This window comes from Saccopteryx leptura, chromosome 5 (assembly GCF_036850995.1).
Source record: "Saccopteryx leptura isolate mSacLep1 chromosome 5, mSacLep1_pri_phased_curated, whole genome shotgun sequence".
Classification (NCBI taxonomy): Eukaryota; Metazoa; Chordata; class Mammalia; order Chiroptera; family Emballonuridae; genus Saccopteryx; species Saccopteryx leptura.
The window spans coordinates 128,886,376-128,907,991 of NC_089507.1; the positions used below are offsets into that span (position 1 = coordinate 128,886,376).

Sequence of the window (21,616 nt, forward strand, 5' to 3'; positions counted from 1 at the left end):
TATAATTATATTACTTGTAATTAATATAATTAAAATAATGTTTATTTAATATCCTAAGTATAATTTATATGATCAGTATTATTATGATATATTAAATGATAATATAATGTTAATATATTTTATTATTTACATATAGATACAAGTTACTCTTAAGATATCTTAATATGTTACATTAATAAAATATGGTATATATTTTAATATATTACTATAATATTTGTATAATAAATAATGTAGTAATATATAGATATATAATTATCTATAGTTTATATATATAGTTACATAGTTGTACAGTATATAGATGTGGACAGAAAAAATAATCTATTTATCCATCTAGCTCACTAGCCATTGTTTCTGTTTCCTTGGAGAACACTAACACACGTGCACATTCCCGCATGGAACCGGTATTTCACTTAGTAGCTTTGTGTCTGTTTTCCCCACTAGATTACAAACTTCTTTAAGTCCAGATTGCTTCTCATTCATGTTTATATCCACATTGTCTGGCCTATTTTAGGCACATAAGAAATGGCTACAGAATTAATAGATCAGCAAGATCTTCTTGATGATAATGGATTAAAATGTCCTATTTTTTTTTCTAATGAACACCATCGTTCTAGAATAATTTTGTTTCAATTGATAACATCAAGTTTGGTGTCTGCTCATGAATAAGATTGTGGGGAGGAGATCTGGAGAATCACCAAGTGCTGGAATATAGCAACTGAGAGCAAGGATAATAAAGTTATCTTATGTTGCAGCTCATCTGAATCTGATGACTAACTCAGCATGTAAGACGTGAAGTGTTTCTTCAATTTCTTACAGTTTTATTAAATCTTATTCTGAGCATTTGCCTTGCTCATTCATGGAAAAGTCAGTCACTTTCATTACTCGGGTGACTTGTATCCCATACAGGTGATGAACGATGAGTGTAAGGTAGGAAGCTTCCGGCATCCTGACCAGCACTGTAGATTGTGAGGTCTTCTGAGTTACGCCTGTGCCCAGCCTGCAGAAGTCCTCCTGGTGTAGCAGCTCCTGGCCTCTGTCCTGTGCATTGTTCAGGAAACAGGGGCCTTGGCCTGGAAAGCTGGCACCCAGAGTTCCGCCAGCTGGGCAGCCAGGAAAGGACTTCCTTTGCAGTTCTGCTGCCTTCCCTGGGCACTACCAGACAGTGGAGGCCTATCCCTTTCTGTTTTTTAATCTGTGAACATTGCCATGTTCTCTTTTATGTTGTCACCAAAAATGCTTCTAACATAATCTGAAAAGTCAATTTAAGGCTTTTTATTAAAAAAAAAGTGATTATTGTTAAGTAGTTTCTGCTTTCTGAACAGAAAAAAAAAATCCATAAAGTATGAAAACACTAAATCTACCTGAATGTAAAATGGTGAAAGAAAAACACAGCAAATTAAACGTTTGATGAAATTGTCTGCCACTATATATTTTATTTAGCAATCAAAGGCATCACTTACCCTACTGGCACTTTTCTTTTCGCAAGAAAACACAAGACTGCAACTGTAATGTGAGTCATCAGGAGAGCTAATCCAATGCCCAGCAGAGTCCAGACATCTAGAATTTCGTAGCAATGAAAAAGATACTTATGTAATCAGAAATATTAGACACTCAAAAACCAAGTGATTTGCTCAGTGACAATGTCACCTACTGTTCTGAGAGTACGTAAGACCTGCAGTAGCGTGGGTCACGTTGATGTGGCATCGGTGTCCTTCCCATCCTTGGCTGCATCTGAAAGTGAGACAAAATATGATAGAAGAAAAACAAGTAGTAGAAACATATTTTAGCAGTATTGTCATGGGGTAAAATGGTAGATGTCAATAAACAATGAGATAACCAGGAAGATGAGTCATGTTGATAAGAAACCACAAATGTTAAACCAAAGTCAAAACAAAATTAAATTGTATTATTTTCACTACCTTACTCATCATTTGTCTCAATGCTAAAGCACATTTTTCAATAGTAAATGGATTTAAATTTTTTCAGAGACTAGCAGAGAAGATTCAAATTATAGTTTATCATAAATGTAAGTCATAGAGCATATTTACTTTTCATTAAAAACAGATAATCCTTCAAGTTCATAGATTTAGTATCAGGTTAATAATCTCATGAGATGTATTAGGGATACTAGAATTTTATCATCTTTGCTTTACTTAAGATGTAGTCCTATCAGTCCTCAACTGACAGTAAGACTCTACATTTCAGTCTTTCACATGTGCACAAACTGGAGTGGCTTGGAGATAGGAGACATTTATTGCATGACTAGTGACACGCCAGGGGAGGAGAGGTCAGGGGAGGGTCCAAACTACATGACCAGCGATCTGAAAGGTCAGGGGTCTAAACAGTAAGACCAGCGATATGCTAGAGGAGAAAAGATCCCCTGGGGGCAAGTCCCACTTTACAATTGTCCTTTGCTAGCTAATATACTTATTGCTGAATTTTTATTTATTTATTTACAAAGGAACGATTATTTTAAAAAATAAATCAAAGTGATAGAATTTTATCAACTAACATAAAAAAGTAATAAAAAAGAATATACTTTAAGTGCTAAAGTAAGTTTCATAACATGCAGGTTTTTAGTCACTTTTGGCTAAGGAAATTTTGAATTTAAGAAGTATGAATGTGGGCCCTGGCTGGTTGGCTCAGTGGACGGAGAGTCAGTCCAGCATGTGGATGTCCTGGGCTCAATCTCCGATCAGGGCACACATGAAAACTGACCTATGTTTCTTTTCTTCTTCCTTTTCCCCCTTCTCTCTTTCTTCTCTCACAGCCAGTGGCTCAACTGGTTTGAGTGTTGGTCCAGGGCACTGAGGATAGCTTAGTTGGTCTGAGCGTCAACCTCAGGTGTGAAAAATAGCTCAATTGATTTGAGCATCTTCCCCAGGTGGGGTTGCCAGGTTGATCCTGTTGGGGCACATGCAGGAGTCTGTCTCTCTATCTCCCTTCCACTCACATAAAAAAAAAAAAAAAAGCCAAACATTTTCTATACATGTTTTCATCTGTGAGTTTTAATAGATATCAATTAATTTTAAATAGAAATAGAAATTATTAAAATTTAAAATTATACAGTAATAGCTATAATTCAAAAAATTTTAGTCAATAACAAATTATTCTTTGAGGTAAAAATTGTAATCTCCACATCAACCTGATTCCCAAACCATCACTCGCTTTCCATTTAGGTGAAAAATAATAAAGGCTTAAAGTAATATGCACAATTATGCACAAATATATGTTAAAACACAACCCTTTATCTCCATATGCAATTTTATCCTCCTAATGTAACTAATATAAACAGTCAAGTATGCCTCTTTCCACTCCTTTTCCCTCATAGAACACACACACACGCATGTGTGCACATATATGTAAGTTGGTGTGTTTATCATATTAGAAGCATCTACTTCTCTCTGTAATAAACTGGCTGTTACTTTCAACAATGCATCTTGGATTTCCTTATACAAACAACCCATATAGACACTCAATCTTCATAAATTAACAGATCATATAATACATTATTTTAGTTTAAAGTTTTATTGTTGCCTTTTCTTTCTTCTCATCCCTCTTCACTAAGGAGAAACATTATCTGGGTTGTGTTGCCAAAAGAAGCAAGTAAGAATTTTTAACATACATTTTATCTTTCTTCGTCATATTAAACCTCTTCTGTAGATAAGTTAGTGTTCAAAGTAATTGTGGCAGTCAGATCCCCAGACTCCATTGAAACAGGGAGAATGGCCTTGGCTGGTTGGCTTAGAGGTAGAGCATCGGCCTGGTGTGTGGAAGTCCTGGGTTTGAGTACTGGGTTTGATTCCGGGTCAGGGCATACAGGAGAAGCAACTATCTGCTTTTCCACCCCTCAAATAAGAATTCTGTTACCATGGGATACTTTTTGATAGATGTTTGTATAGAAGCATACCCTCTCCAACTCTGATGTGAACAAGAAGCATGGAGCATTGTAAGATCAGGCAACCCTATCACTACCATTTAGATACAAACATCACCTGAAGATAAAACAAACTAATAGGAAGATAAGCCTATAAAATCATTGAGAAATAGAGGAACAACTTAATGGCACTGAAAACTTCTCTGTCAATTCTTGTTCTGAGACTGGTCTGCATTTAGACTCTTTAGTTACACGAGTCAATAAATTCTTTCATCATTTGAGCCGTTTGAGCTGTCTCTTCTATTATGAGAACAAGCATACACAACTTGAGATTTTCTACTCTTCATTTTGATCCCTCAGTTCTCTTCATTAAATCAATGATTCCTTATTTATATTTGTTGAATGTCTGTTAGGTACAAGATAATGCTAGTAGATATATAAAGGATGAACAAGATATCTTTGAGAATTTATAAAGGTATAAACTTAAAGAATAAAAAAACTATAAAAATACAGATACAAAGTAGAAAATAAAATATATGAAATATAAGGTTAGAAAAAGTGCTAAAGGAAAGGTTGAAAGAATTGCTTCAAGAATAATTATATTTCCATTGAGACAAAGGAGGGGTCAAAGGGGACAGAGGAAAAGAGGACCGAGGGAAAGGGAATGATAGGAGGGGATAAACCTGAAGGGAAGTGTGGAGGGCGCTGTTCAGAGGGGGGCAAGGGAGATGTTGAGGGGAATAAGGGGAAGGGGAGATGCATTTGGGGTGACACTAGAATCTATGTAAATATAATTAATTAAATTTAAAAAATAAATAAATGAATAGTTATAATTCCAGATCCAGAAAGTGAAAAATGTGCAATCTCAACTATACACTTATGGAACAGGTGATATGTTAAATAATATTTATTCCAAATAATGAAGTGCTTAGAGATAAGTATTATATAACAATGCCTCCAAAAAATTGACCATCCAAGAATATAGAGATCATTATAATTGATGAGATCTGGAGAAATATGTTCAAATACAAGTTGTTATTGGAATCCTAAATTAACCTCTAGACTTCCCAAATATTATTTCACTATATTTTTTCAGCTGTATTTACTCCAATATTGCAGTTTGTAAGGATGGAGAAAAGAAGTCATTTTAGAACAGCATGCATTTGAATGTATTTTAGTTTAGATTTATAATTTAGCATTATAGCAGTAGATTTGCTTTTCTCTTTATTAGGTATTTTATAGTAACATCTTATGATTATTAAATTCCTGTATATTATTTTTGTTTATAGAAGCCATTATCATTATACAATTACATTCTATGCTTCAGAAGACTACAATATATACTGTCCAATAGGAATTACAATTGAATACCTGCTATATGCTCAACAATATTCTGAATGCTTTAGTATATTATTTGTAATACAGTAATGTTGCAGAATAGGAATTATTTTACCATATCTTAGTTGAAGAAATAAAGGCACAGAGAATTTGAGCAGTAAGTCACCCAGGGATTCTGAATAAGCTTTTATCTCTCTGTGTCATCAACCAATGCTCTGTGCACTAAATGGTTTTGCTTTCTATTTCTTCCCAAAATAGGAATACGGTTGTTTATAATGGTAGAAAACTAACATTTTTGTCTGTGGGGAGAGATCACTGGAGAAATTTCTGATCTTAATGGTCTGAAAATGTCTATTTATCTATCTCATTAAGCTTTACCCTGGGAACACCTCTAGTATAGAGGAGGTGGATGTAGTGCTAAAAGAAGACTCAGATTACCTGAGTTTGAGGCTAAACATTGCAACCTTCTAACTATGAGAGAATCAGATGAATTCAGTTTTCTACTGTAAGCAGCAACAGTTACAACTCACTTAACAAGATGTGTATAAGAACTGAACAATGCATATGAAAGTTCTTTGCAGACTGTGAAATGTTATCTGTGCCAGGCTGTTCAATACTCAATCTTTTGCTTTCTGGTAGAAATCATGGTCATGGCTGTTCCCTGCTGACCTGTGCTTTAACAGACTGTCCCTCCAGGGAACTGGCATGGGGTACCTGCCCGGTCTTCAATCCTTACCTGAGCATTGGTTAAGACTTATAAAGTGGCAGAAAGCCATTGCCACAGCTTTGGCTTTTATGGTATATTAATTATGCTACTTAAAAATTATCTATTGATATGCCTCGAGGTTCTTGATCCAGTTATACAGGTGGGGAAGAGAAAGCTGTTGTTGAATGTGCTCAGTGCCTGCAATGTATTCCCCCCCAAAGCCCTGAGGTTTCTACCCATCGGAAGTCTGTACTCCAAGGGGAAGAGGTAGTGCTGTCCCAAATTAGAGTAAAAACATCAGCTCACACATGTTTTCAGGGCTATGTGCTGAGCCTGTGCCAACAGTAAGGGTGTGGGACAATCAAGGGACCCCTTACCAAGCCTTCCTTATTGGGTAAATTAATTAACAGAAAACAAGAAAGCAGGAGAACCCACTAAATAATGTCCGAGCCACAAAGTACCGAAATTCCACACTGAATACCAGTAATTAATGTGCTTAGACTAATTTCCTCCTTGACTAATTAGCTCCAACATATTTTATCAAATTTAAAAATATGTGGGAGAGCTCACCTGAGAGAGAAAGATAAATGTCTTATTTTATCCATGCTTAAGAGTCTGTTTTCTTAACACAAACAGGAGAAAGGCAGAAATAAAATATAATTAGATCTTATCAGCCAGAGCCCACTCTGTCCTCAATTGTAACAGGTCTTCTGCTATTAGTACATTATAACTGAGGGGTTATGAAATAACTTATTTCTCTGTGTGCTTGGTAACACCCACTTATCATTCACTAACACCCGGAACAAAAGCTCCTCCCATCCTTATTGTCATTTGTATGTTGACTCCAGTTCCTGTGTCTCATTGCCAGGAAACAGGAAGAACCACACATTTTCTAAGCATGAATTCATGGATTAATTTGGTGGGAGCTGGCAGAGATTTACTCTTTTTTAAAATTACTTCAACTATTCAAATAGGGCTAATATAATAAAAGGACAAATTGAATGCTAATGCAGAGGCGTGGTTATTTCATTAAAATGTTGATATTTACACATTCAAATTTAGAAGAGATTATAAATGTAAATTAAGTGACCTAATTCAATGTTTTTCACTGACTCAGAATAATGGGGAGAACATGTTTGAATGCATTTTTTTCTGACAATTATGAAACTAAAGGGAATCTTAATCCTATTTTGAAATATGGTATTTAAAGCACCAGAAAGAGAAAAGATTTTAGTTTTTTTTATATATAGGTAAGAAACAATTTCTATATTTTAGAATTTCTTTTTATTGATTAGAGAAAGAGAGAGAGAATTGGGGAGAGAAAGAGAAACATTGATTTGTTGGCCCACTTAGTTGTGCAGTCATTAGTTGATTCTTGTGTGTGCCCTCAAATGCTCCAATGAGCACAATCCTGCTCATAGAGGTTTACTGAAAATATTCACTATCATCACAATAATTGTAGTTAACACATGGAAGATTCATTACAGTTATCAAAGCACTTTTATTTTTACTTTTAGCATCTCACTTAATCAATATAACTGTCATTTATAAGTTTCGTATGGATCAGAATCACCTAGAAAGTTTGTAATCACAGTTGCTGGCCCCATCCCTGGAGTTTCCCATTCAGTATGTCTGGGGCAACCTCAGAATTTCACTTTTAATAATTTCTCAGAGGACGCTCATTCTACCAGTCTGGGCCACACTTTGAGACTCACTAGGATAGAATATCCAGTTGAGTGTGTGTTATTATTCCCAATCTACAGAGAGCAAATTGAAACTCAGAGAACAATGGCTTTTTCAGTGGTGAATTCAAGTTCTTAGACCTGCTTAGCTGTGTTCTTATTATCATATCATATGAATATCCATGAAATACTATATTCAACTTTCTCACAAAAGTAGTAGCTGCATAATTATTTTAGTGAGAGAGTTAGAAAGACAGGGAGGGAGAAGAGACGTGTCACTTTAGTTGTTCATTGATTGCTTCTCATATGTGCTTTGACTGGGGGACTTCAGCTGAGCTAGTGATCCTTTGTTCAAGTCAGCAACCTTGAGCTCAAGCCAGTGACATCGGGCTTCAAGCCAGCGACCTTTGGGCTCAAGCCAATGACCATGGGGTCAAGTTCATGATATTGAACCCAAGCTGGCAACCCTGCACTCAAGCTGGTGAGCCTGCACTCAAGCTGGATGAGCCCGGCTCAAGATAGCGACCTCCTGGTTTTGTATCTAGGTCTTCAGCGTCCTGGGTCAATGTTCTCCTCTGCACCACCTCCTCGTCAAGCGTTTGTGCCTACATTATCAGATTCTGTTTGCAGGAGATGATAATTTGAAAATGCAAATCACATGTTCCTGTGTCTTCTATAGCAATTTCCACTTGAACTGGTAGTTAAATTGCTCAGAATTGCAAATGTAGGAAGAAAGCACATTCATATATTATTTATTATTTCAAATTACAGCATCAAAGAAACAACTGTCTCTAATCTTACTTCAGAGTAGAAATAAAGCAGAAGGAAGTGTTCTTTCATTTTCCTTTTATTCAAACAGGTTGGTGTAGTAGTATAACTGATATATAACTAAAAAAAGGAGGAAAAAAAGAAAATTCCTAAAGTTGATGTTTTAAGTTTTCTTCTTCTGACTCTTGGAGCTGTTATGAAGAGATATGTACTTTCTTGGATAAAGAATTTCTTTTTTGTGTTTCTTCTTTTTTTTGCATGAAATAAAAAATGAAGAAATAGCAAGGAAATTAAATAATTCACAAGTTGGACAACTGAAAAGGGGCTGCAGTTCAGTAGAAACTGGTCCTGTTCTAATATGAAGAAGGTAAAGGCATCACACTTTCTGTGGAGTATGGTACCAGCAAGAAATAGTGTTTTGAAATTTTTCTTCTGCCAACATGTGCTACATGAAAGAATGTTCCTTGAAAACATAGGTTCAGACTTTACTAATGTTTTATTTATTTTTACACACAAAAATACACATGAAAATGTGCATGTAATCACCCAATGGTAAGGCTGGAAATGTGAAAGAAGGAGCAGTGAAATGCAGGGCTTTGGAAGGAATTTCCATAACCACAGTACTCACAAGGCGAGCCCACTTGGGTGCCTATGGCCCACTTTGACCGTTAGTAAAGTAAGAAGGTCTTTTACTTGCTCAACACAGAACAAGAAATCTTCTAATGATTTTACATCAAACTAAGAAAAAATTCTGCACTCTTTGTTCAGTTAGTAATTATTGAACAAGGACTTGCTCCAGGTGCATTATAGTCCCTCAGACCATTTGCTATTGGCCTCCAAACTCACTCCCTCACAAAATGGTGATGCTCTTCCTAAACACATTAGGCTGGGGGATTTTATGTTTCTTGCTTTTTCTGACAGTTAGCAGTTTGCCCAAATCTTGAAATAGTTTGCACTCTCATGGAATTGTGATCTTGGCTCAAATTACACCAGCCCATAGGCCTTAGTCAACAAGTGTAAAATATACTGCTAGCAGGTCTTCCTCACCCCGTCTGGCAATCTGTCTGTTCACCCCAATCATATTTCTTCACTGCACGTTACTACTCAAATTTTATGCATACACATGCATTATAATATGTGTATGTATATTTAAAATATATTTGTAAGTATAAATATTAATTTGTAAAAATAGGGGGAAGGGAACTTGAGTGAATGGGGAGAGGAAAGGGGTGGGCACAAGGGTGTACAGAGGGACAAATATAGGGTGACAGAAAATTATTTGACTTGGGTGATGGGTATACAACATAATCAACAGTCAAATGCTATAAAAATATTCACCTGAAGGCTATGTACTCTTATTGATCAATGTCACCCTGTTAAAGTTAATTTTCTAAATTAAATTTAAAAAATTATAAAAATATACATGTTGCCTATAGTGAATATAAAATAAATTTGCTTACATATTATATTAATATACATACAAATATATATTAAGCTATATGAATGAAAACTTGAAAACCTCAATGAAATGACTTTACAATGGTAATACAAATTATAAAATTAATATAAAAACTAGAATTTCAGAGTAGTTCCATAACATGTGTGATTTTAATAGCCTTAACAAATGCATCAAGACCAGACTATTTTGCTGTTTTGGTCTTTTAAAGTTTCAAGAAAAGATGATCCTTATACTTGGCAATTCAGAAAATAAAAAGCTACTCAATTTACTGCAGGGAGCTAAAGTTTGTCAGATAACAGAACCTCAAAAACTATCATGCACAGAAGAAAACTTGTAAACAATGTTACTTATAGATATCAAAATCTTAAATAAATTACCAACACAGCAAGTACAAGAGTACATTTTTCTGTAGGATTTAGTAAAAACTGCCTCTTCCTTCAGTATATAGTTATAATCCACAAGGGAAAGACAAATCAATCTGTATAAGGAGCCCTGGACTTTGTGGGGTACAAGTAAAGCTGTAGTAGAACAATAACTGTACCAATGCCTTTTCTCTAATTCTTAATGAACAAGGAACCTTCAAGTTACATAAATTCTTCAAACATATAAAATGGGTAATAAAAATGAAAAGTATGTTGTTACTAACAAATAATCCCCTGATATATTTCCTGGCCTATACCTGTATACTGGTGATTTCTTTCAAATATTTAATAAATAGATAATTCACAGATTATATATACCCCTTGAAATATATGAATTAATTAAGGTAAACTAATTTCTTTTATAAAGCTCTATCATACACACACATACATATGTGTATATATACATGTAGGTACATAAATATATGTATCTGCTACCTAAATCAACCAAAGCATAATCAGAAAGTTGTAGATCAATTTCATTCAAAGATGTACCAATATTCCAAAAGAAAATACAGAAAAATGTTTTCTACTAGGGAGTTTAAATACCAGACAATAGTATTTATTAAAATATATACATAATTATATACTCCCATTGTTATAGATCTGTTGTTACACAGTATTATCTGATAATCTCTTAAAACTTCACACCTTGGCCTGACCAGGCAGTGGCGCAGTGGCTAGAGCATTGGATTGGGATGCAGAGGACCAAGGTTCAAAACCTTGAGGTCACTGGCTTAAATATGAGCTTATCCAGTTTGAGCACAGGTTCACCAGCTTGAGCATGGGGTCACTTGCTTGAGCTTGGGATCATAGACATGACCCCATGGTCGCAGGCTTGAGCCCAAAGGTCACTGGCTTGAGCCCAAAGGTCGCTGGCTTGAGCTCAAGGTTGCTGGCTTGAGCAAGGGATCACTCGCTCTGCTGTAACCCCCAGTCAAGGCACATATAAGAAAGCAATTGATGAACAACTAAGGTGTTGCAACAAAGAATTGATGCTTTTCATCTCTCTCCCTTCCTGTCTGTCTGTCCCTATCTGTCCCTCTTTCTGTCTCTGTAAAAACAACAACAACAAAACTTCACACCTTGGACAACACGAAGAATGATGGACCTTAATGTGCAACATCTGGTGATGATGGCATTCTAGATGAATGGGTACAGTAGGCACAGAAGTGAAATCTCTGGAATAAGATTAGGGTGGTGCAGCCAGCAATGGAAGAAAAATGACTTTGTTAAGGGCTATTTCATGCTGTAAAAATCTCATACATTTTAAGAATGATAGGTCATTAACCACTTGGCCTGGGATACTATAGGTGCATAAGAGGAAAGAGAAATTAAAAAATAAAAAGCAAGGTATGAGTCAGCCAATGATACAAACAGTTCTTTATCAGAGACATTGCTTTATCTTCTCCTTAGGTTTCAGCAGTTTCTATTATAATACAGCCTGATCTTAGATGATTTTATCACACCATAAATTCAGAACAAAAACAATTCCTGGTAAATTTTTAATTATTTCTAAGAACTTTACCACATTTGCAAAGAAATAAATATGTACTGAAACTCAGATTTTTAGGCAATGAAAACTGATATGCAGCACATATTGGTTGTGCTTATGTTACTAAATAATTATTTTTGTAGCATGTTATATTTATATATGATATAAAATTAGATTAGTGAAAATCATAAAAAGCATATTTTTATTTGCTTCACATAGCATATTTCAAAGGGTTTTTAGCACAGATTTAAACAAATATTCATTTAACTGTCACACTGTATGCTCCATATTGTGTACCATAAATTAATACTTAAATATCTTTTTAAGTGAATTATTGTATTCTTTTGAAATAAGAATTTATACTTGATTCATTAGCTTAAATATTTTTTTATTGAGGGCTAAGTGGTAAGTTTTTTTAAAATTTAAAAAAAAATTATTGATTTGCCTGACCAGGTGGTAGCACAGTGGATAGAGCATTGACCTGGGATGCAGAGGACCCAGGTTTGATGCCCCAGGGTCACTGGCATTAGCGCAAGCTCATCTGGCCTGAGCACAGGCTCACCACCTTTAGTTTGGGGTTGCTGGCTTGAGTGGGATCATAGACATGACTCCATGGTTACTGGCTTGAGCCCAAGGTCACTCACTGGCTTGAGCAAGGGGTCACTGGTTTTGATGGAGCCCTCCCAGTCAAGGCACATATGAGAAAGCAATCAATGAACAACTAAGATGCCACAACGAATTGATACTTCTCATCTCTTTCTCTTCCTGTCTGTCTATCCCTGTCTGCCCCTCACACTCTCTTTCTCTCTCTCTCACTAAAAAAAAAAAAAAAAAAAAAAAAGACTAATGACTTGAGAGAGAGATCAAGATCATTTTGTTGTTCCACTTATTTATGCTTTCATTGGTACATTTCCCCATGTATAAGACACTCTTATGTATAAGATGCACCTTAATTTTGGGGACTAAAATTTGAAATTTTATAAAGTTATTGAACTCAAGTTTTATTCATCATAAAACTTATACAACTCCTCATCACTGTCAAAACTCCTGTCCATTAGCTTGTCCTCATCTGTGTCTGATGACGAATCACTGTCTTCAACAATGAGCACAAAAATAAGCACAAAAAAGAGGGAAATGCAAGTATTGTAAAAAAAATCTACAACCACTGTATAAGATGCACCCAATTTTTAGATCCCAAATTTTTTGAATAAGTATGTGTCTTATACATGGAGAAATGTGGTAGAGTCTTATACATGTTCTGTTCAGGGACTGAACCTGCCACCTTGGCATGTTGGGACAATACCCTAACCAACTGAGTTAGCCAGCCAGGTGGTGTGAAGTCTTAAGTTTTGGGATAGCCACACAGAAGACAAAGTCTTGACCTCATGAAGTATACATTTTACTGAGTAAAGGAAGTGTGGAGAAAGACAATAAACAAACGATGTCACTATTTATGGTGGATTTACAGAGATTGAAGTGCCCATAGAAGGAACAATTGGAAACTGAATGTAGACAACTCTTGTGAGAAGTTTTACCATAAAATGGAGAAGATGAATTTGTTCTGAGCAGGAACAGACAGTGGGTACAAGTAAGAATTGTGTGTGTGTGTGTGTGTGTGTGTGTGTGTTTAAGGGAATAGCTACAATAGCATGTTAATTCAATAGACATAGAAAGGCTAGTGTCTAATAAAGATAGAAGGGGTGAGATAGGAGAAATTCTTGGGAAGAGAAGCAATAGATTTCAGAGTAAATGGAGGAACAGGTATTTTCTGAGAAAAGACACAGAACATGAACATGGGTTATTTGCTTTAGAATCACTTGGGATTCTTTGATGATGAATCTTTTAAAGAAAATAGCAGAGATGGTACTGTGGTGCTGGGACTTGAGGAAGAGAGGAGAAAGCATAAATTGGAGTATTTTTTGACTCTCAGAAATCGCTCAAACTAGATGCACACAACAGCATTTTCACATATGGCTGAATGTCCATTTGAAGTTATAAATGTGTGTATGTATTCGTCAATGGGACATTTTGCTGTACTTATATTTTTATTAAAGCATTGCATGCTTATTGCTCAAAAATTCAAGTTGCTCTTAAGCTCCTAAGACAAATACTTTTGATTTCCTTAACCATTTATTTTAGTGTGAACCTCTATTTTTATTAATAATATACAATGTGTTGGGTTTTGATTGGGCTATTTTATTGTTATGCTAAAATGTTTACTACATTTTATAAACAGCAACTCCTTATGTACTGCCTTTCAGAGGCCTCTTTCCACCACTCCATGTAATTAAGAAAATATTCAGTTTATGATATCATTATTACATAAATATTGCTGTTCACTGCTAAGCCAATAATGTACAAAGATTAATGATCTATTTACCTTTTTGTTTTTTTTCCCCTAGAGTGAATTACCTAATTCATTTTAATTTGCTAAATTTTCTGTGCTTTGTGTTTCTTAAACTCTCCAACACCTTCTCTATACAATTTTCCATTTGATTAAAATATCAGATAGCCTCTCAGTCTTCTTCTTTTGGGGATGTCCCAAGCCTTCTGATTCTTTGGGCCAATCTGGACTGCTGTTCTTTAGGCCTATTCTTTGAGAATTTCTAGGACTTCTCTTCAATGTTAGTCCTGTTTCCTGGACCCTATATCATCTTCTTCCTTGGTTTCCTCATTTTGCTGGGGCACAGTATGTGAGGGATGTTAAATTTTTGAGATCCTTTGTTTGAAATACTGCACTCAAAATTGATTCAAATTTTGGTTTGATTGGCTTTAGAACTCAGCCTAGAAAATCACATAATATAATCAACCAGAAGATTTATTATGTTCTATATATCTGCATTATATTCTTGCTGCTAAATGTCTCCATTATCTCTAGTTTCCAGTACTTCTCTGATTATACTCTCATTTCTTGTATGTGAACTGTTAAATTTTCAGATAGTGTTGTCATCCCAGGTTTTCTGAAATTTCCACATGGAGGGCCATTGTATGGTTCTTTTTTCAGTTACTGTACTTGACACTTCATCAATCTGGGCAAGTTTTTTGCATTATTTCTTCTGACAATTCTCTCTCTGCTCTATTTACTCTGTCCTTTCTTTCTGGAACTCTTATTATTTGGGTGTTGAAACTATTGAATTGGTCCTTAAATTTTTTTATTTTTATTGCACACTTTCCTTGTCATTATATTCTATTTTTTGGAAGGATGCTCTGACTTTATATTCCAATATTTTTATTAGTGTTTAACCTTTTTAAGTGTTGTATTTTAAGTTTACTAAAGGTATTTTTTAAATAATGACTTATTTTTCATAGATATCTCCTAACTTTCTAAGCACATTAACTGCAATTAAACATTTTTCAACATCTCTCCACACTGTTTCTGTTTCATTTGAGTTCTGTTTTTCTACATGAATTTGTTGCTTTATTAGTTTATCTGTCTTTCATATTTAGTGGCTTCCTTTTACATTTGGTCATTCTTACCTTTCTAAGTGTATTTACGAGCAAAGCCCTAAAAGGCTGTCACTGGGTTTTGGCATGTGCTGAACTGGTTAACTGATGGACTAAATTTTAAGGTAACAAGGTTCCTTTGCTTTGTGCTGCTCTATTATAAAATTTGTAGGTCTTTATTGTGGTGTCATTCAGCCTCTCCATTGAGAGAGATTTAAATTTGTGTTGGGATGGAGTTTGACATGGGAAAGATATAAGATTTTGTTCTGGGAGCATGGAAGGATTTAGGAAAATAGGGTTTTCACCGTTAAACACGAAAACAGGTAATAATTGGAGCAACATCTCATGGCTGATGTCTACTGAACATGCTATTCTAGTGGGGTCCTTAGCACATTTCTCCAGAGAACAGATCTGAATGGGTGGGTGCAATTGGGGGGGGTGCATATCTAAGACTTTCTTACAGGCTTTCAAAAATTACTTTTGCAACTTAGTGTTCCATTCTGCCATTGGGGTCCTCAGTGCCTCTAGCTATTGGGCTGTTTGGGTATGTGTGGAGTGAGTGCGCTGTACCTCACTGGAAGTCCCACAGTAGGTGCTTAGATTTCAGCTTGTTGCATTCAGAGATGTTGTCCTTCACTTACATCTTATCTTCTAAAATGCTAGCATCTTCTCTTATTGTTTCTTTTCTATTGTTCATTGCCTTGCCCTTGTAAATTTATATGGCTTTTGTTTTCTCGTGTGTGTTCTTGTTTTGGCGGGTCTGGAGAGAAAACTGGGTTAACATAAATTCAACCTACCTACTTTTGTAATTATCTTCATATGCATTTAATCACTCCAGTATAATTCATAGAAAGGACAGGGATCTGGATTCATTCAGACGTGAAGTTTTCCCCAATAGACATGATACAGAAAGAAATGTGAAAGGGAGTTGAAAATATTACCAAGAAAATATGTTTAATAATAAAACATGGGATTTAAGCTCTGTAAGAACTGAAGGACATATGAGAATGGATGTGAAAAAGTCTGAGGTCAACAATTTGGAAATCTGAATAACAACAGAGAATATCTTTGTGGATATACTATATAGATTATATGGTCTTGTAGTATGGGGCACTCAAATTGGAAAGAGTGATATTTGAAATCTAAAAAATGTAGATGAAGGTGGTGACAATGTCCAGAATGTGACTATAAGAATAAACAAGTCTGCATGAGTAGAAGGAAAGCTAACTGGGAAAAAGTCAGCGAATGGGAAAGACCAATAGTACTGTTGAAAAACACAAATAGATATATTTAGGTTACTAAGAATGATTACCCAAGTGAAAATGAATTTAGTTGAAAGCCAAACTCAATAAATGTGGAAAGTCAGATGCCAAGAATAATGAGAAGTAGCAAGTGGTATACCCAGATGACACAGTTCTGAAGGAAGAGCCCGTGTTCTTTTATGGCAAGGAAGGTGAAGAAAACCATCCTAGAAGGAGTGAAGGCTATGGGAAAGTCTGCTGACCACACATGTGGAGATAAGGGAACAGAAGAAATAAATCTTGGAAAATGGAGAGAGCTGAAAGATTGATTTAGGTAAGCAAATACATTTTTTAAAAAACGGAATAGAAAACACTTGGTGATAATAAATGTCTGAGAAAAAAATGTAGAAAAATTAATGTTTAAGCTAAGGCATGAAAGCCTAAATTTTGGTAGAATTAGGGTAACTGCTTTGATCAGTAGTGTAAGATGAGGCAAGATATAATAATCAATATAATCAATCCCAAATAGGTGCCCTTTTATCTACCAAGCCTCTTCATAGCCTTTGGCTTAAATTTAAATGCTCAGTGGTATGTGACTAATTAATATTATTTAAAAGCAATTTTTTAATAAAATGCAAAACATGTTTATAATAAAATGGAAAGTACAAAAAGGATTCAGATAATACACAGATGGTATGATCTTAATTTTAAAAATAAACATACATCAACATATTAATTTTAATATTTTCTGTGGTGTTTGCTTTGATGCACTTCTGAATTTAAAAATCCTCTATAATAAATATATCAAAATATTACTCTTTATAAAAAGGAAACAACAAGCATTATTAAAAATATATCACACTACCATGAATTAAATCTTCTCTTTTACTTAGATGTGGGCTTACTTTATTTGAAAAAAGTTACTGTACAAAACTTTCAGACTAATATTCTGAGATACAAAAAGGACATGATAATTTCATCCTAAAACTGAATGAACATTTTAAGGCAACGATTTCCAATCTGGATTCATCACCAGCATCACTAAGGAAGCTATTTGAAAAAGGACAACAGCCTGACTGGCAGTGGTGCAGTGGATAGAGCTTCAACCTGAGACACTGAGGTTCCAGGTTTGAAACCCAGAGGCCGCCCAGCTTGAGTGCAGGCTCTCCAGCATGAGCGCTGGGCCACTGGTTCGTGGGCGGAAAGTGAGATCTGGAGCCCTCCCCTCTCCCTTCAAAGCACATATGAGAAAGCAATCAATGAACAACTAAGGTGAAGCAACTATGAGTTGATGCTTCTTATCTCTCTCATCCTGTCTCTTTCTTTCTATCTCTCTCTTTTACACACACACACACACACACACACACACACACACACACACACACACACTAAACAAAAGAGTGAGAAAAGAGTGAGTGAGATCTCATGGCTTTACCTGAGAATTACTGAAGTGAGGTGGTGTTTTTCTGATAATTAGACAGCATTTGGAACCACTGTCATAAAACAATATAAAGCAAAAATTATATTAGATCTAATTAATCTTTAAATTAATAGTCTAATAGGTAGGTAAATTTAACCAGTCACTGTTTTTTTCAAGCAGACTGGCTAGAGAGCTCAGGAATGGAGGAATCCCCTAAGGAGAGAGTCCCTGGTGCTTTTGTGTGTCGGTTTTCTCTTTGCCTCTTGTCTGTCCCTGCTTGGGCAGTAGAAAAAACCACAACTCACAAACACCCACAGGTGTTGTAAATAAATCTGCTCAGAACCTGCTCCTTCCATCCATAAAACTGGCCAAAGGTGCCCCAGAAGAACAGAAACTTCTTAACCACACCGACCTGTTCTCCAGATCACTCCCAGGAATAAAACTTCATTTCTCTATTGGAAACAGTGGATTTTTCTCAACTGGTCTAAAAGCAGTTTCTCTTTTTCTCATCTATAGAGTTTGAGAATGGGTGTCTCTGTAAGGGTTGGAGGATCCCGGTAGGGGTTGAGTAAAATCCTTACTATGGTATCTGGGTTTTGCTCTCTCTTCTGAAACCCCATTAAAAGTGTTGCTCTGGGGCGCACTCGCCCAGACATGATCATATTCCTCTCCTGTGGTCTAACATCCCATGGTGATGCTAAAAGGATTTTTACCTTGGTGTTTCTGGAGCAACTCAATTATCTTCTCAATCCACTCCTCTACAAACGAAAGGCTATCACCCAGAGATTTCAGAATAGTTTCAACTTACTTTCTTTACCCTTACTGCTCTTGTGGTGGAGGTGATGGGGGTGATGGGAAAGCTTCATTGATGAACCACAATCAGGAATCCCGTTTTACTAAGTTATATACAGAAACACACAAAATAGTGCTAAAATACGAGCAGTTGGAAAATTTAAAATCTCACTTTCCTTTTTCTTTGGGAAACTAGATGACCTTGGGTAAAATTATGTAAACTCTCAATACCTTTGTCTGCATATATCCACAGCATATATACTCTATGTTTCAGAAATGCTACACATAAATAACTATTTCAAGAGTGGGAAAGTATTTTGAATTCTTAAAAAAGAATAATACCATATCAATTCAACAGTAATGTTTGATTTCATTTAGTAACAAGTGATGATAAAAAAAGGACTATTTCTCTCTGCTTTTTTGCTTCTACAAGCTGACACCCTGAAATGTACTTGCTGTGCCTTGTTACTCATCTTCAAAAAGCAAGTTAGGTAGAGGCTCAATGAATACTTTCATCCTAAAGGTCCTTTAATTCCCCTTTACTGTATGTACTTTGCTTCAACTGATTAGTTAATAAACATGTATTCAATTATAAATATGGGGCTGGTAGTATACCTAATCAATTGCAAAAATATATGACAAATTCTTGTTCAACTATTTTTTTTCTCCATAGGACATAGAACAGTATGTACTAATTACACTCCTTCATATTAAAGAAGTGTGTGATTGTATTAATAGATGCTACATATTTTGGGGGGATTCATGAAGTCAAAAAGAGAAAGAATGAAGGAGTGGGAGTTATGGGAACCCATTTGAATGTTGGAAAGTTAATTCAAAACCTCAAATTTCCATCGGAAGTGCCTATTTTGTTTATCTTGGTGCAAGCTATGGTGTTTAATACATGCCTCGAATTCTCATGATAGCAAGTAAGTCTGTTTTCCTTGGTTTGCTCTCTGTGATTACACTGTAATTAATGCCAATCTATCATTTGTTTTTCTTTTCTTTTTCTTTTTTTTTCTTTTTTTTTTTTTTACCAAGACAGAGAGAGAGAGTCAGAGACAGGGATAGACAGGGACAGACAGACAGGAACGGAGAGAGATGAGAAGCATCAATCATCAGTTTTTTGTTGTGACATCTTAGTTGTTCATTGATTGCTTTCTCATATGTGCCTTGACCGTGGGTCTTCAGCAGACTGAGTAACCTCTTGCTCAAGACAGCAATCTTGGGTCCAAGCTGGTGAGCTTTGCTCAAACCAGATGAACCCACGCTCAAGCTGGTGACCTCGGGGTCTCAAACCTGGGTCCTCTGCATTCCAGTCCGATGCTCTATCCACTGCACCACTACCTGGTCAGGCTGTTTTTCTTTTTAATAATAATAAAAAAATTTTAAGTGTGATAGAAATGATGACATGGAGTAACTAAAGTATCGTCTACACCTCTAACATGGAAACAAAAATCCTTCCCCCACCTCATCGTGCAAGAGATTTTAACAAGAAAGCCCAATTGTAAAACAGTTCTTTAAGGAACTATGATCATTGTAGCCAATTAAGTTTCTCTTTAATGAAAATGTAAGAAAGTAGAAAAATCTTCTAGAATTAATGCTACTATTTTGAAAGCATGTTGTTTTGTTTGATTAGATGCTTATGTGAGAAAATATTCTATGCTTTCAAGTAATTACAATGGCTGTTGGCTTTCAGAAGCAAAGAAAAACAAAACAAAACTATTTTTTTCCACATGGAGAAGAGGGGAGGTAGCTTATAAAATAATTTGGGTATTTCAAAAGGATACCTAACTACTGTAAATAGGCCTGGTATACTGTTCCATTTTCATGTACTCATCAGGCATAGATGCCAACATTTAAGAGTATGTTTTGCTTCTGACCTCTAAGGCCCATGAGAAGCAGCAGAAACTTGTCTTGTTTACTGCGTCACCTGCAGGCTGGGGAAAGAGGCACTTCCTGGCCATTCAGTATATACTTTCCAAATTAAACTGTGTTGGGTGTTTATAACTTCTTGTATTGCTATTTGTGATGATCCAGAGAAGAAGAAACAGAACCCAAAACTAAAACTGATATTTTCTCTATTGACAGAGACTGTAGAACTTTCTTCAAATTACAAATCAGGCAGATTAAGACAAACACCCAAACTTCAACATCTTGTAAGTTCTAGGCCTACCTAGAAGACAACAAGGGGTCATTTTGTTAACGCTAAGTGCTTTATCTCTTGTCTTTTCAGTGTGGGGGTGAGGTAGCAAGGGTATTCTCCACGACAAAGTAACATGACCCAAACATATTGATTTGGACACAGTATGTCCTATGAGAAAAAGTCCTCACAGCTCAAGTCACTGAGTGGGGGATGAAGTTAGGGAGAAAATGCTCATGGCAGCTCTGGCTGTGCATTTTATCTTATGCAATTTAGTGTCTGTTATCCAGCATTCCAAGGGAGCCAAAGCCTGTTAGCAGGGATAGGAGGTTCTCCACCTTAGCACCACAGCATGGAGCTGAAGCTGGTACAGCATCACCATTGGATTTTAGATGAACTTCAAATCACCCTGCCAGATGATTTGACCTCATTCTACAGCAAAATAAATATGCCATCTTAAAAATTATGTTAAAAGAACTTGACAGAAACATTATCCTATAGATCCTGAGAGTGATCTTCCATAAGAATGGCTCCTAGGAAACAGACAAATGGTAAAGAGAAGAGAGAAGAAAACAAAAATGAATATAAAAAGGAATATGAAAAATTATATAGAAATTTAAATCAACAGAGTTAAAAAATTAAAATCAAGATATATATTAGAGAAAATGAATATACAAATAGGCTTTTCAAAAAATAGTTTATTGATGTAGTGAATAAACTTAAGAATCCAATCCAGTATGTGGAAGATAGTTAATCTGGTTGTGCTTCAGTAGTTATATAAATTACATAAATATAATAACATGTATCTCTTAGGGCTCAACTCAATATACATCCA

The 21,616-nt window shown here is 35.6% G+C and overlaps 1 protein-coding gene across 1 annotated transcript in view; it reads right to left on the bottom strand.

The window, feature by feature from the left end:
• Positions 1-21,616, bottom strand: part of MALRD1 (MAM and LDL receptor class A domain containing 1) — an 837,423-nt gene that overhangs the window by 40,348 nt on the left and 775,459 nt on the right. The window contains 2 exon segments of the mRNA XM_066386561.1: positions 1,461-1,557; positions 1,652-1,731. Of these exon segments, the coding sequence (XP_066242658.1) occupies positions 1,461-1,557; positions 1,652-1,731 (177 nt within the window).